Source organism: Serinus canaria, chromosome 4 (genome assembly GCF_022539315.1).
Source record: "Serinus canaria isolate serCan28SL12 chromosome 4, serCan2020, whole genome shotgun sequence".
Taxonomy (NCBI): Eukaryota; Metazoa; Chordata; class Aves; order Passeriformes; family Fringillidae; genus Serinus; species Serinus canaria.
Genome location: NC_066317.1, coordinates 67442326 through 67456068, shown reverse-complemented (window position 1 = coordinate 67456068; position 13743 = coordinate 67442326). Strand labels below are relative to the sequence as shown.

Sequence of the window (13743 nt, the reverse complement as noted above, 5' to 3'; positions counted from 1 at the left end):
ATCTGAAGTTGCTGATTTTATAATAGGCTTAAGCAGGGGGAATTGCCTTGTGGTTTCTGTCAAGTAAGAGCATGCATGTGGATGTTAATTGATGGTGACTTGGCTGTGTATTTGATAACAAAGTCAATCAAAGTAATTAAAAAGTGAGGTATCTGGTGATTGAGCACCTAAAGCTTGTGTTGTTTCACAGATCCATGCTTATGCCCTGAAACTCAGGCTTGAGCAAGTAAAGGCTATTTCTTGCCATCTTTTAAAAATTAAGTTTTGGGTAAATTCATAGGTTTGTAGGGCTGAACTCAATTGTATCTAGATTGCATCTGCCACTGTGGAAATTGCTTATCTCTGTGTTTATTTGACATAATCAGATCTTGCTGTGGTGCAGGCTGGCACCCTCCCTGCTGGATTGTGCAATAGTTTTGCTGCCTGACTGCTGATGGTGCAGGGCTGGATTTAGGCAAAGCTTGAAATACACCTCAGAAACTATCAAACTGAGGGTTATACATGATGTATAGCATTAGTTCTTTTAAACAGATAACTGTAATGCTGTGTGATATATATTTAATGCACCAATAATTACATTGGTGCTCTTGTTTTGATAGTAGCACCCAAAACAATGTAGTGAACTCTTACAAAAAAAGGGGGGGAAAAAGATTTCTCTGCTTGTGTCTGTATCCTTCTCATAAAAACAGGGCACTTTGCAACATCCAAATATTGTCTATCAGATTCTATTTAAAGAGTAACTAGTAGACACAGAGAAGAAATCGGCTTTATTTTTGCTGATTATATCTGCATTGCTCCCATTCTGGAGGAACTCAAAGACCTGCTTTGCAGTTTGATGGCCATTTCATGGCACCCAGAAACCTTCATCACATATTTCTATCTGCAAAAAAGTAAATGTTACATCTGAAGCCTTGGGACAAATTCTCATTGTGTTCATCACAAAATGTAAGGGCAGCCTGAAAAGCCACTTGGTTCCAATACAGGAAGGTGGCTCTTGCTAAACTTAATATAATTTACTAGTTTTTAAAGTCTGTAATTTCCACTCATGTTAATGAATTCTAAATATTATCCTGCTTAGCTGCTGTTTCTGGTGAAGATGAAAGGGTTTTGCTTGATGTGTGCAAAGAAGTGACTACAGAAAATGGTAAATTAATTGGAAGATGTCATCTCAGGAGAATGTTTTCGACAGGAGGGCTGTAAGGCTGTTAACAAACAGACCAACTCATTTGTCTCATCATGAAATGAAAATAAAAATCACGACATTCTGATAAAATCTTGACTAGGAAATGCCTGCAAGACTCTTTGAAGCCTTGGGTTCTTTTCTTGCCTGGGCTTTGGCACAGTGATTTATGCAAACCACGCTGCACAGAACTGGAAGTGAAATAGGTTCTATGCAGAACAGATGGATCAGGGCTCAGGCAGGGATGTGCACTGCAGATGAGAACAGATTAATACCACAAGGGGAGACTGGAGGAAAATTGGGAAGATGGGGGCATTTGAACTAATTCATGAATCATTTCCAACTGATAGCTATGCCTTCAGGCACAGTGAATAATATCAAGAAAGCATATTTAAAATTTTATAAGTTTTTTTTAATGAAGATTAGAATAAAGTACCATAATTTTGGATGATTAAAAAATATCCTGTGTTCCCCCATCCCAAAATGTACCTCAGTGATTTAAATATCACAGTGTGCACTGGGACATGAATTTCTGTTTGGAAAACCCAGGGCACATTCATGGAGTTGGCACAAAGCTTTTGGGAATGGTTTTTTTGGAAGAGCTGTCTGAGCTGGGAGAACATGCTCCTCCACTTGAATCCAAGCCACAGAGATGCCTGGAGACGTGGTCTGACTTCTAGATCTCATTCAGATGTCTCTCCAAGTCTTTATCTTATCCAAATAGCCTTCAGTCTTAGAGCTTCACACTTCCCAGGGCAAGTAAATGTGGATTTAAAGATCTTTGAATGAGATCTTCAGATGTATATTACAGAACAAGGTTTCAACAGAGTTATTTCACATCTCTAAGCTACTTTACTGTTACTAATGGATATTTTACTGCAGGGCAGACAAACACATAGAAATAAAGAAGTGCTGAAAATTAAAATTATTTTAAGATGCACAAAGCCATCAGAAACAATGAAGATATTTGAGAGATATGTAACTGCCCACTATCAGTTTTGATTATGGGTTGGAAAGTATGATTCTTTATGTTAGGATATCAAAAACCATCCCTTTGGCCAAGCTCAGAGTGTATGGATGAGCCTGTTTGCCTGTATTAATAATGAATGTAGTTCATAAGAGGAGAAAGAAACAGAGAAGAGGAAATGTACAAATAAATGTCTGGATGTTCTGCATTCCCTATATCACTTCTAAGCAGATAATTTTCAAGATATGGAGGGGGATGGAAAACACTTGACAGTGCAGGAAGATTCTGAGAAAAATCTAAAGAAGATGGGTAGTTCAGTCTGCTAGTAAGGAAATAATCTACAAGGTTTCTGTTCACCAGCACAGAAGATGTATTATTCCTCCTGGAAAAAATTCTTTCATTTCAGGCAAAGCTTAAAAGGAGCAGAGAAAGGTATAAAATGGCTCACTTGCCTGAAACTTGGTTCTCATCCTGATGGTTTCATGATTTCATTGCAGGTTGCAAACCTGGCCTGTTCAATCTCCAATAATGAGGAAGGTGTGAAGTTAGTCCGTATGGCAGCCACACAGATTGACAGTCTGTGCCCACAGGTGAGTGAAGATTCCTGCTAAAAGCTACTTGAGAGGTCTTTTAGCACTTAAAAGCCTTAGAAGAAGAGCATAGCCTTGTCTTTGTCATGAGATTGTTGCCTGATTTCCATGAAATATGAAAACTACATCCATATCTTGAGACCTTTCATACCAAATGGGTTGTGTGCTGTGTTTTTAACACAGTCCACCATCTATTTGCCCTTTCCCTTGAAAAAAAAATTATATAAAATTACCACTCCTCCTCTAACAAATGGCTTTGACCAACAGGTAATTAATGCTGCACTGACACTGGCTGCCAGACCCCAGAGCAAAGTAGCCCAGGACAACATGGATGTGTTCAAGGACCAGTGGGAGAAGCAGGTGCGAGTTCTCACTGAGGCTGTCGACGACATCACTTCAGTGGATGATTTCCTCTCTGTTTCAGGTACTGGGTTCAAGAGACTTTTCCAAAAATATACTGCTAAATTAAAGTATTGGGTCAGAGCAGATAAAAGCTGTAATTACTAAAGCATCATTAATCCATTAGTCTGTGTGTATTGGAGTGCTGATCTGTACTCAGTAGGACCAACGACACCGTGTAATTAATCCCTGGTGGCAATGGTTGGCTCTGCACCTCCCAGAAAATAGCACCTATTTGGGCTTCTAATCCTAGAGAAGCTTTGTTTCAACTCAGACACAAAGTAGGGTCTTGCCCACCTTCTAAAAATGTGTTCCAGACCTGTTACTGGCTGAGAGTATTTGTAGAAATTGCTGGAATCCTTGAGGAAAGAGGCGGGAAATGTGGACTTTAAAGAATCACAGGAGGGTTTGGGTGGGGAGGATAAAGGGATGGAGAAGAGAAGGACACTGACTCTGGGTCACAGTTTTTCCTCCATCCTCCTGGTAAAGTGCTCCAGCTTGTGGCAGAGTGGATTGTTATAATTTGATCATACCCAGTGAGTGCTGTAGTTACAAAAGTGGTGCATGGCTTGGGTTAATTTCTGCTGCAGAAAACTCATTTTCCTGTTTTGCTCAGAAGGGTAAATTTCAGTGTTGTGAGTAAGGACACAGTGTGCCAAGAGGGCTTTGCTTACTCAAATGTCTCAGAAGAGCCAAACCTCATGAGACAGTCTGGCCAAAATGTTATGTTTTGTTCTACATTATTTTCCTTGATATTTCTTAAATTTTCCAAAAGAAGTTTAAGAGAAAAAAATACATTGAAAGAAAAAAATATTTATCATTTAAAATAATCCCTTCTTTTATTTTTTTGCCCTCTTTGTCTTGTTTGGTTGTATCCTGGTACCCTTATTAACAGGGAAATGCTTTGGTTTAGTTAATTACATTCCTCTGTTCAACAGCCCTGCAAGTGTTTCCTGCAAGCCACTGCAAGAAAATGAAAATGAGCTCTCTGAACAGTAGGGCACTTCAGAATATGAGAGCACACTGATTTTTATTTGAGATTTGAAGCTGACAAACACTTTCTGGCAGAACTACTTCTAAGAGAAAGGGATGACCAGGCTGTAAACTGCAGACCCAGCCCGTGTGCCAGAGTTGGAAATCTGGCTCAAATGGCCATTTTCTTCTTTGCTTGAGGACTTTGCTTATTCCAAGTGCTTGTATCTGTACACAAGAAGTAATTTGAATGGATGATGGGGTTTTTCTTTTCTCTTTCTCAAATCTCAATTCCTTCAAACAGAGTTTTGACTTAGATCCAAACTTTCCAAGGCAGCTAAGAAGTATTTCTGTAAAGCTTAGATTCCTTTTTCCTAATTCTTTGCACAGACATCTCTGTTAAACATGAGGAAACAGAAATCCTGTTGCTCTTGCTCTAAAGCTTGGAAGCCTCAGCTTACACAGAGTATTTTTATTTTTGGATGTTACACCAGTGAAGCATTCAAAATGCCCCTATCTGGTTAAATGTACCTCCTAAAATGACACCTCCTCCTCTTCATATCGACTGTCACATTTGATGGTATGTTTTAATAATATGGTGGCTACCAGAAGAAAGCTGGCCATAATTTCAAGAAGTTATTTCATATTCCAAAGGCACTGTCCAAATTCATGTATTCCTTCTTGTAGGGCAAAATTTGTTTGTGTCATGGTAAAAACAAATGGGTGATGGTGAAATGGAAAGAGCAAGGAGAAGTTTTTACAAAGCACTCCTTTTTTTATTCTGAGCAGGGAGTGTTTAAAACAAAGAATTTTGCCTTGCAAGTTGCTCAGATTCACAGCTCAGGGGACTTTCAGCTTCCATCCAAAATTGTTGCAGTGTAAAATTCGACATCATGTAAAACATTTCTAAAGCCCTCAAATGATCCAACCTCAGAATTTTTAACTGTGAAGATTAGTGAGTCATTCCTTCTAGTGGCAAAGGATAATTAACAGAAAACAGTTGGTGAACTGATTAATCCTGTTTTACTACTACTACAAAGAACATCATTTCCTTTTCAGTTCAGAGGTGTCTCTAGCAGAAAATCAAGTTGCTGTTCAGTCACTGAGTTTCTCAGACTGAGTTTGGTCAAATATGAAATTCACTCGTGGTCTTATTAAAATTATTTTTGACTCTACTGACTGCAGAGAATAATGTCTGACCTAGTCAGAGTTTTCATGCTTTCACATAATTTGTGTGTGAGAATACTACATAAATTCTGATTCTGCAGCACATGAGAGTAGATGGCCTGATCCAGAGCCAGAAAAATAACAATGCATCTCCCAAGAATCCAATTAAGGTGCTTGATATCACCTCCTCTGAGCAGAGTCACTGTTGTCACCCCTTGCTTCAGATTATGCAAAGTCACACATAATTATCAGGGTGTGTTATTAGAAATTCCCAGCTTATTCTCTGGCACAGATGGAGTGAGGGAGATGAGCTGCTCATGCCCAGGTTTTGTGCTAACTACAAAGGCCATTTGCTGCTGTCTTTTCAATGTGATTGATTTTTTTTTTTTTCTGACTTACTTAGGCAAAAATGAGCCAAATGTAATAAACCTTTATGGGAGAGTGTAAATTCACCTTCAGAAAATTGCCCAACTGTTTATTAGAGAATCTACATAATATTTGACTGCTTTCCCTTTTGCATTCATTTTAATTACAATTTCATTATGATAAAATTCAGTGTGATGTTTGAAATTAATGTGAGTGGTTTTTAAGGAATTACAGGTTGGGACACACAGCCCAGTCCCTACTAAAGATAAATATCACACAGATTTTTACTGTTATGTGACAATATCACAGAAGAGCTTTTGTTTTACAGCCTGGATAAAGGTAGATATCCATTTTTTAATATACTGACATTTGCCCAAAGGAGTAAGCTTTGCTGTGAGGAAGAGTGCAGTTGAACCAGGTGTATTTTTAACCTGAATTCCAGAAAACCACATCCTGGAAGATGTGAACAAGTGTGTGATTGCCCTGCAAGAGGGGGACGTGGACACGCTGGACCGGACCGCGGGCGCCATCCGGGGCCGCGCCGCCAGAGTCATCCACATCATCAACGCTGAGATGGAGAACTATGAGACTGGGGTGTACACTGAGAAGGTGCTGGAAGCTACCAAACTGCTCTCTGAAACTGGTGAGTGTCTGTAAGAGCTGAAAACAGGGATGAGGGACACTCAGCAGCTCTCCAAAATGCAGTTTATTCCATCCAAGGTGTCCCAGCAGTGCAGGGTGGTGGGTGACAGAGCTGTGCCCACACTGTCAGCTCCAGCTGCAGGCAGGCCTGCAGACCCTGAGTTTAGGTTACAGTGCATTCTAGACTTTTCTTTGCTGAGCATCTTCACACACCAGAACCAATCTATACCTTAACTGTTACCTATAGCCCATCATAACTGCTGTAATTACCATATTCATGTCACCATTCCCCAATCACTCACAGTCAGTACATTGCAGTTTGAGCTAGAAGTTGTTTTGCAGTTTTCTTGCAGTGGAAAATTCTGAGCCCTTTTTTCTACTTTTAACATTTGCTGCCTTGTTTGCCTGTGCTCTCTTTCTGCTTGGTAAAAACATCTTCTTGTTTGGGGTGGGTTTATCCTTTGCTCTGAGCCATAAAAACCCCTCCTAACTCACACACCCTTTGCTCCTTGGTTATCCAGTCAGACTGGCTCAGCAATTCTTTTCTTCTATATCAAAACTTGCTTCCATCTCTATTCCTACTTCAGATTCTCCATTCAAAAATCTTTCTGCCAAGGATACATAGCTGTGAGACTGCCTTGTCAAACTCTCATCCTTCTCAACAAGTGTCACCCTGATTTTTAAATTTTTCTAAGCCTTCTAATGTTTAAATTCTTGTCACAAACTTTCTCACACTCATTTACTTAATGTAAATGAGTTATTGTTTTACATTCTTTTATGGAAGAAGAGAAATGTAATAGACTGTTGGGTTGTCCAGTGTCATTGGAGAGGTGGCACTGTCACCCTCCAATCCACTGCCACTATTAAAAATCTATAAATGTTAGTCAAAAATGAAAAACTCTCTTTTTTACCTTGAGAAAGCTGCGTGTCTGCATCGTATCATTTCATGTCCTACAGTGACAGATGAGTTTGGTGAAATGCTGAAAGAATTATTGGAATACTCTCATTTAGTCATTTAAGACTTTCACTTGGTTCTCTGAGATCTGTGACTCTGAGGGAAATCTGTTCTTGAAAACAAGATAAAAACAAATTCGTGGATGGAAGTGTGTTTTTTATTCTCTACTCTTTTATTCTCTACTTTGCTGTTGCAGAAGTCATACTGACAGGAGCCAAATAAGAGAAGAAATTCAGTAACACATCAAGACTAGGCCACTACATCAAAGTTTCTATGATTTGAATAAATATTGCACAGCCTTTTCTTCTGAGTTGATTGATTATGTATTGCACATCTCCAGAAAATCACTGCAAACATTACTCTTTGGTCTGTGCAGGTGAATGTACTTGGTGATGACTGAAGTGTTGCTAAACAAAACAACTTTTCATTGAAAAATACATATAAGCAACTGAAAATACACCACCTGATTGAAAAAATATAAAAGTCTGCTAGAGTGTATAAAAATACATAGATTATATAAAAGTAGAAAAGTCTGCAAGATTGATAGAGTGAGAAGAAATATTCTTTTTTTTTTTTTCAGTCTGTTTTTGCCTTGCCAGAGCAGGGATTGGGTTCCTCTCAGTGAAGGTGATCAGGTGTGTGCTGGTTGTTTTACAGCCCTTTTTATCAGTGCTCTCAGTAACCCAGTGCAGGCAGTGCTGCCAAGGGCTCTCATCTGAGAGCAGTGGCTTTGGCTGGTTTGGGGAGAATCGTGCTCCAGACCTCACTGACTTCACAGACTGAGTCCCCACACACTGGTCAGGGGCCCTGGTAGGATAGAGGTGCACAAACTGGGGGTGTCTGGGAGTGTCTGAGCTGATCCTGCCCTGCCTCAGTGCACTTCTTCATCTGAGTTTAAAACCATCAAGATTATTTTAGAAGGAACAAATGAAAATTGCACCAGCTCAGGATACATCAAATGTGACCTTTGGACCAAAAGCCCAGGAATTGCCCTGTGAGATGGAAAAGCAAGAACTGTTCTAGCTCTGCAGTCTTTGTGTTCACTTTGAGAAAAGGAATCAACAAAATAAGCTAAAAACTGATTTGGGGATGATTCAATATTACTTGTGGTATTGTAGCCCCCAGCTTAATGTCAGCCTATTTTTACTGCCCAACAAGAGATCAGTGGAATAAGTACTGTAAATTTAGCTCCTTTTTAAAAGTTTATGAGCTGGTTTTATGAATTCACAGAAGGAAAATAATCTTGACAGTCTGACATGGTAAAATATTTTGTTGCACTCTTCTGTTAAAGCTGTCTTTTGCTTGAAGAGGGGCGAGGAAGAATTCTTCCTACCATTAAGATTTCTTTATTAAACAAAACAAAATGTATGTCCGAGCTTTATATTTAACTAAAATTTGTGACCCAATATTCTATAAATTTTCTTTTTAAAAATTTTTCAACAGGCAGGTATAAAGTGCCATTATATAGATCATTAATATGCACATCAAATACTTCTATCCCATACTTAATTTACTTTTTTGATATAATTAGAATTATGGCTAAGTGCTATAAACTCTGGACTGAGTGCATCTTGACAACATCAACGTGCCAATGTTGGGATTCAATAGTTAAGAACAAGTCCCTTTTCCTCCAAGTCTGTTTTTACTTATGTTTTTATTTTATAAAGTGTAAATAAAGTTGTGAGTATTAAAAAAATTAAAATATTATGTTTACAATCTTAAGAACTTTGTATCATGCACAAATTGTGTAGCAGTAGTTCAGGGGACAGAATGGGCCCAACTTCAATGAAGCTGATGAAGCTTAAACAGTTTCTGCCAGTTGTGAATGTGGATCATTATTATTGGAGCACAATTTCTATCTGCAGCTTTTCAGACCATTTACAAAGGCATTGATTATGATTTCTGTATGATTAAAAGCAGAATTAACTGACTCATTTTGTTGCCTTAGAATGAAGTGGTTAAAATGGAATTTAGCCCCCCTGAGCCATTCTGGAATCACCATCCTTGGAAGGGTTCAGAGCCCTGTGGATGTGGCACCTGGGGACAGGGTACAGTGGTGAGCACAGTGGTGCTGGGGGAATGGTTGCACTCGATGGTCTGAGGTATTTTCCAACCTCAGTGATTCCCTGATCTGGGTACCCATGGATCCATGCATTTGTTTCAATATTCTCTCAGTTCCTCACCTTAAGTTCCTGCCCAGATTTATTGAATTTATTGAACCTCAGTGATTCCCTGATCCGAGTACCTATGGATCCATGCATTCATTTCAATATTCTTTCAGTTCCTCACCTTAAGTTCCTGCCCAGATTTATTGAACACTCAGGAATGGTGGCAGTGATTTATCAGATTTATGAGGATCCCCAGAGGCAGGGAAGAATGATGCACAGAACTCCATGATATCAGAAGGCTAATTAATTCCTTTAGTATACTATATTATACTACAAAGAATACTGAAGAATACTAAAAGAAACCTTGTTACTGTCTCCTGACAGTCAGGACACAGCTTGGACCTGATGGGCTAATTAACATAAACAATTCCACCAGAATCCAATCAAGCAATCCTTGGGTAAACAATCTCCAGAACACATTCCACATGAGCACCAGCACAGGAGCAGCAAATGAGACAAGAATTGTTTTGATCATTCTTTCCTCTGCTTTTTCTCACAGCTTCTCTCTATCCTGTGAATACCACAGTGATGCATTTGGATTGATTTGGATTCAGGTTCCGCCCACACATGTGCACATCAAAATCTCTATGAGAAGCACAATCTTGAACATCTCACTCTTTTCATCTTTATTCCTTCCTTTTATTTTTTTTTTTTTGCTTTAACTGACCTTAATTTAATTTTAAATGATGTGTTTTGGAAGCTGGGAAAAATTTAATTAAATGATGATGGAAAAGAAATAAACAGATTACCTATCTCTTATAATTATTATTTGCTTTTAATTGTCCACTCAGAAAAGGAAACCTCTGTTAAGCCTCTTCTTCCAGAGATTTCACTGTGATCTGTGAATATTGGGTTGGATCCACAGTGGAGAAATTTGGATACAGTGTTTTTGGAAAGACAAGCACCTTGCTAATGGTTTGGTTTTGTTTTGTTTTTTAGGGGGGAAGAAAATTAATCTCTCATGAAAATGATGTTGATAGTTTTTGAGAAATGGAAACTGCAAACATTGCTTCAATAGGCAGTCTCACCTCCAAGGTTTATTAGTTTGTTGTTTTAATTTACAGCCATTGGAATACATGGGGTGGAGTTTTTAGTGTTTCAGTGCTTTGCTGCCTGTGCCTGTCTGACAAACTGCCTTTAAAGCCGAGTACTTGATAGAGGCTGGATTCTTTTCTCTGGCAGCAGTTTTAGGGCGTGACAGACTGGTTAAAGTCCTTTTAAGATAGAGGACTTTCATTTTCAGTTTAAAACCACACCAAAAACTTAGCTCTTGCTTGCTGATTTTCTTATAAATCTGAGATTAAATCTATAAAACCACAAAGTCAAAGGGGCTCACTGTGAACAAACACCAAACTCAGTGATTTTAGTGGATGTTACTCATGCAGGAGTAAACTAGAGCTTCAAGGTTCAGGTTTTTTTGTTGATTGGTTGGCTTTGAGGTGGATTTTGGCTGTTCCTTCGTGGTTTTTTTTTTTTTTGTTTGGTTGAGGTTTTTTAGGGTACCTCTGTTAAGTGATATATTGGTATTCAGATTTGTAGAGAGCTGTGAAATTATCCTGTTACACGTTCTCCATGAGGGGGAAAAGGAGAGAAGGGTGGAAAGGAAAAGAGAAGAAAGAAAAAGTTAAAAGCAAGGATAAAGGCAAAAGAAAAGGAAAGGAATTAAGAGGAAACAGAGCAGAATTATAATTATGTAATTCTGCTCAGAATTGCTGTTTGAATATTGAGGTTCCTCATCCTGCTCAGTACCCAAAGTGACCAAGGCCACCTGAGACGTTCCCGTTGCCTTCACCGAGGAGGAGACTGAAGTGTGCTCAGCAATTCCTTCAAAAGATGTAAAAACTGAAGGCAAGAAGCCTGTGCTTCAAAGGAAATAAAAATAATTGTCCCAAGAAAGAAATCAAGGAACAGGCAATGAGGCCAGATCCAAGATTTTTGAGGGTCGGGAAGGAGAAAAAGCCGTGACATTTTTTAAAGGTCAAGAAGGTTGGATTTAAGCTGGAAAAACTGGATTAGAAATTGCAGGCATGTGATGAAAGGAAGTGAATGGGAAATGAAAGGGATAAGAGCAGAACAAGTGGGACCAGAACTGCCTGGGAAGGGCTGTGAAAACTTCCCAACATTTTTTTTTTTTTCCTCCATTTGCACTGGGCTGTCTGGAAACCATCCTGGAACAGCAAGTACCACCCTACTTGGGTTACTCCTGTGAAGGACACTGGAAATTTGAAATCGTCTGAGTCACACCAGAAATTGGAATTTCAGCTTTTGGCATAAAAATATCCCAGTAACTTTGTAACTCACTGGTTTTAAGTAGGTCACTCCGACTTCTGTTTTGACAGAATTTTGTTTTATTTTGTCTTTATCAGAATGGACTGAAGTTGAAAATCAGCACTACTGGCAATTCAGCAGTAAGCCTGTGAGAGTTTTATCAGTGTGAGTAGGGCAAACTTTAAAGATATTTATCACTAGCAAAAGGCAGCTCAATGATGTTATCAAACCTAATACTAAAATGTGGGAAAGATGGATTTTTCAGCAGTGGTATGAAGGGAAACAAAATGTAGAAGCAAGAAGATGAATTTAAGCATAGCTGTAATCAAAAAAAACCCCATATTGAATCTGAGGGAGAGCTAAAAGATGTAAAATGGGGCCTATTTAAAAAATTAATGATGTTAAATTCATGTTTTATTGTAGTTCAGGTAGTTAAAGTAAAACTTATGGGTACCATCATCCTGAGTACATGAAATCATTTATCCAGGAGTTCTGATCACATTATGACTTTTATTCTGCAAAGTACTGTAGCATTCTCTTTAAAGTTTTGCTAAACTGAAATGCAAAGGTCAAGGTGCCACCAACAAAAGAAAAATGTAATGCATTATTAAAGAAAAGGTATTTTACAAAAGGACCAGAGAACACCCAAGATCGTTGGTTTGGTACAAAGAATTTTTAACCAGAGAAACTCTGATCAATAGACAGAGGGATAAACTAAGAAACCATATAAAATGCATTAAAAAGCAATTAAATGAGACATAGAGATGAACAAATCACCACTGTAGCTCAAAGCTGAAATGCTGGTTCTTTTTGTCTCCACTTTTAAAAATGGAATAGAGTGCTAAAGGAGAATATAACATAATTGATCTAAACTTTCAAGGGCTTCTCCTAACATGCTGCACCCACAGCTGTTTGGCAGCCAGGTAACCATGGGGTGAGTGTTAAAGCCTTTGATGGATTAAGAGCTGGTGACAAGGCAAAGCACAAGGGATCATTTCTCAGCAAGCAGAAAGGGAAATCTTGTGTCACTTCAGGGCCAGCACCGTGGTTGGTGTACAGTGCATTCATTAACAGGTGAACAGGCAGCAGCAAAGTTTGCCAAAAGGAAAATGCTGCTTGGGAGAGAAAGACAAGACTAAAAGATATTTTTATTTTATTTCTCTAGGTAAATGAAACAATTAAATCTGTATTATCTGCATGGACAGAAAGGTTCTGAGTGAATTCATTGTCTCAGAAGAACTGTGGCATTGTAATGGGCAGCAGAGAAATCATATTTTCTCCATGCTGAACAGCCTCACATCAGTGCTGAAGATGTTGGGCTGTGCTTATAGGAGGATATTCACTGACTTCCCCAAGGAGATATTTCCACTTGTTCTCCAAAACCTAAAGGTCTGCCAGAAATGGAAGAAGGTCAAGATAAGGATTACATAATCAAAGAGAATTCAAGATTTAGCTGTGAATTAACTCAGTGAGGGTTTAAAAGATGCCAGAGTAATCTATTTTGGATGTTCCAGACACCTTGTATAATGAATAGTGAGTTAATAGAATAGAAATGCCCATTTTTATAAACCAGTAGTATTTAGTCACTGTTCAAACCTGTTCTCAAAAATATTTCGTGCTCTTAAAAGCCATTTTTTTTTTAATTAGAATTTTTAATTGGTGGTGTTGGAAGTAGGAAGCAATTTACCAGGTCTAGAAAATATAGGCAGAGAAATGGAGTCAATATCCATCCACCAACCCCAACAGAATGTTTTGTGAACACAAGTGTGAATTGTACAATAATGTTTTAAAATAACAGCCCTGGTATTCCTTGCATCCCCTTGCCTACACACACCTACATATTGATACACACAAACTTCTAGCTGAGCCAGGAAGGGGGGTTTGCTTTTTACATAACCTACTTGGTGTCCAACAGCATGAGAATGCTTTCTTGAGGGAGTTTTCTGAAGAGCTTGCTTTCATTTCAAATGTTGCCCTGAAGGGTGTTCTGTTTGGCAGGAATAATATTTTGGGGGTGCTCAATATTTTGGTGGAGTCTTGCACAGGAGAGTGAGACAGCTGAAACTGGT

At 38.7% G+C, this 13743-nt stretch overlaps 1 protein-coding gene across 2 annotated transcripts in view; it reads left to right on the top strand.

The window, feature by feature from the left end:
• CTNNA2 (catenin alpha 2) overlaps positions 1–13743 on the top strand; it is a 468362-nt gene that overhangs the window by 401433 nt on the left and 53186 nt on the right. For both annotated transcript variants that reach the window (XM_050974177.1, XM_050974178.1), the window contains exons 10-12: positions 2645–2737; positions 3005–3161; positions 6084–6284. In XM_050974177.1, coding sequence (XP_050830134.1) covers positions 2645–2737; positions 3005–3161; positions 6084–6284 — 451 coding nt within the window. The remainder of the gene's footprint in view (positions 1–2644; positions 2738–3004; positions 3162–6083; positions 6285–13743) is intronic.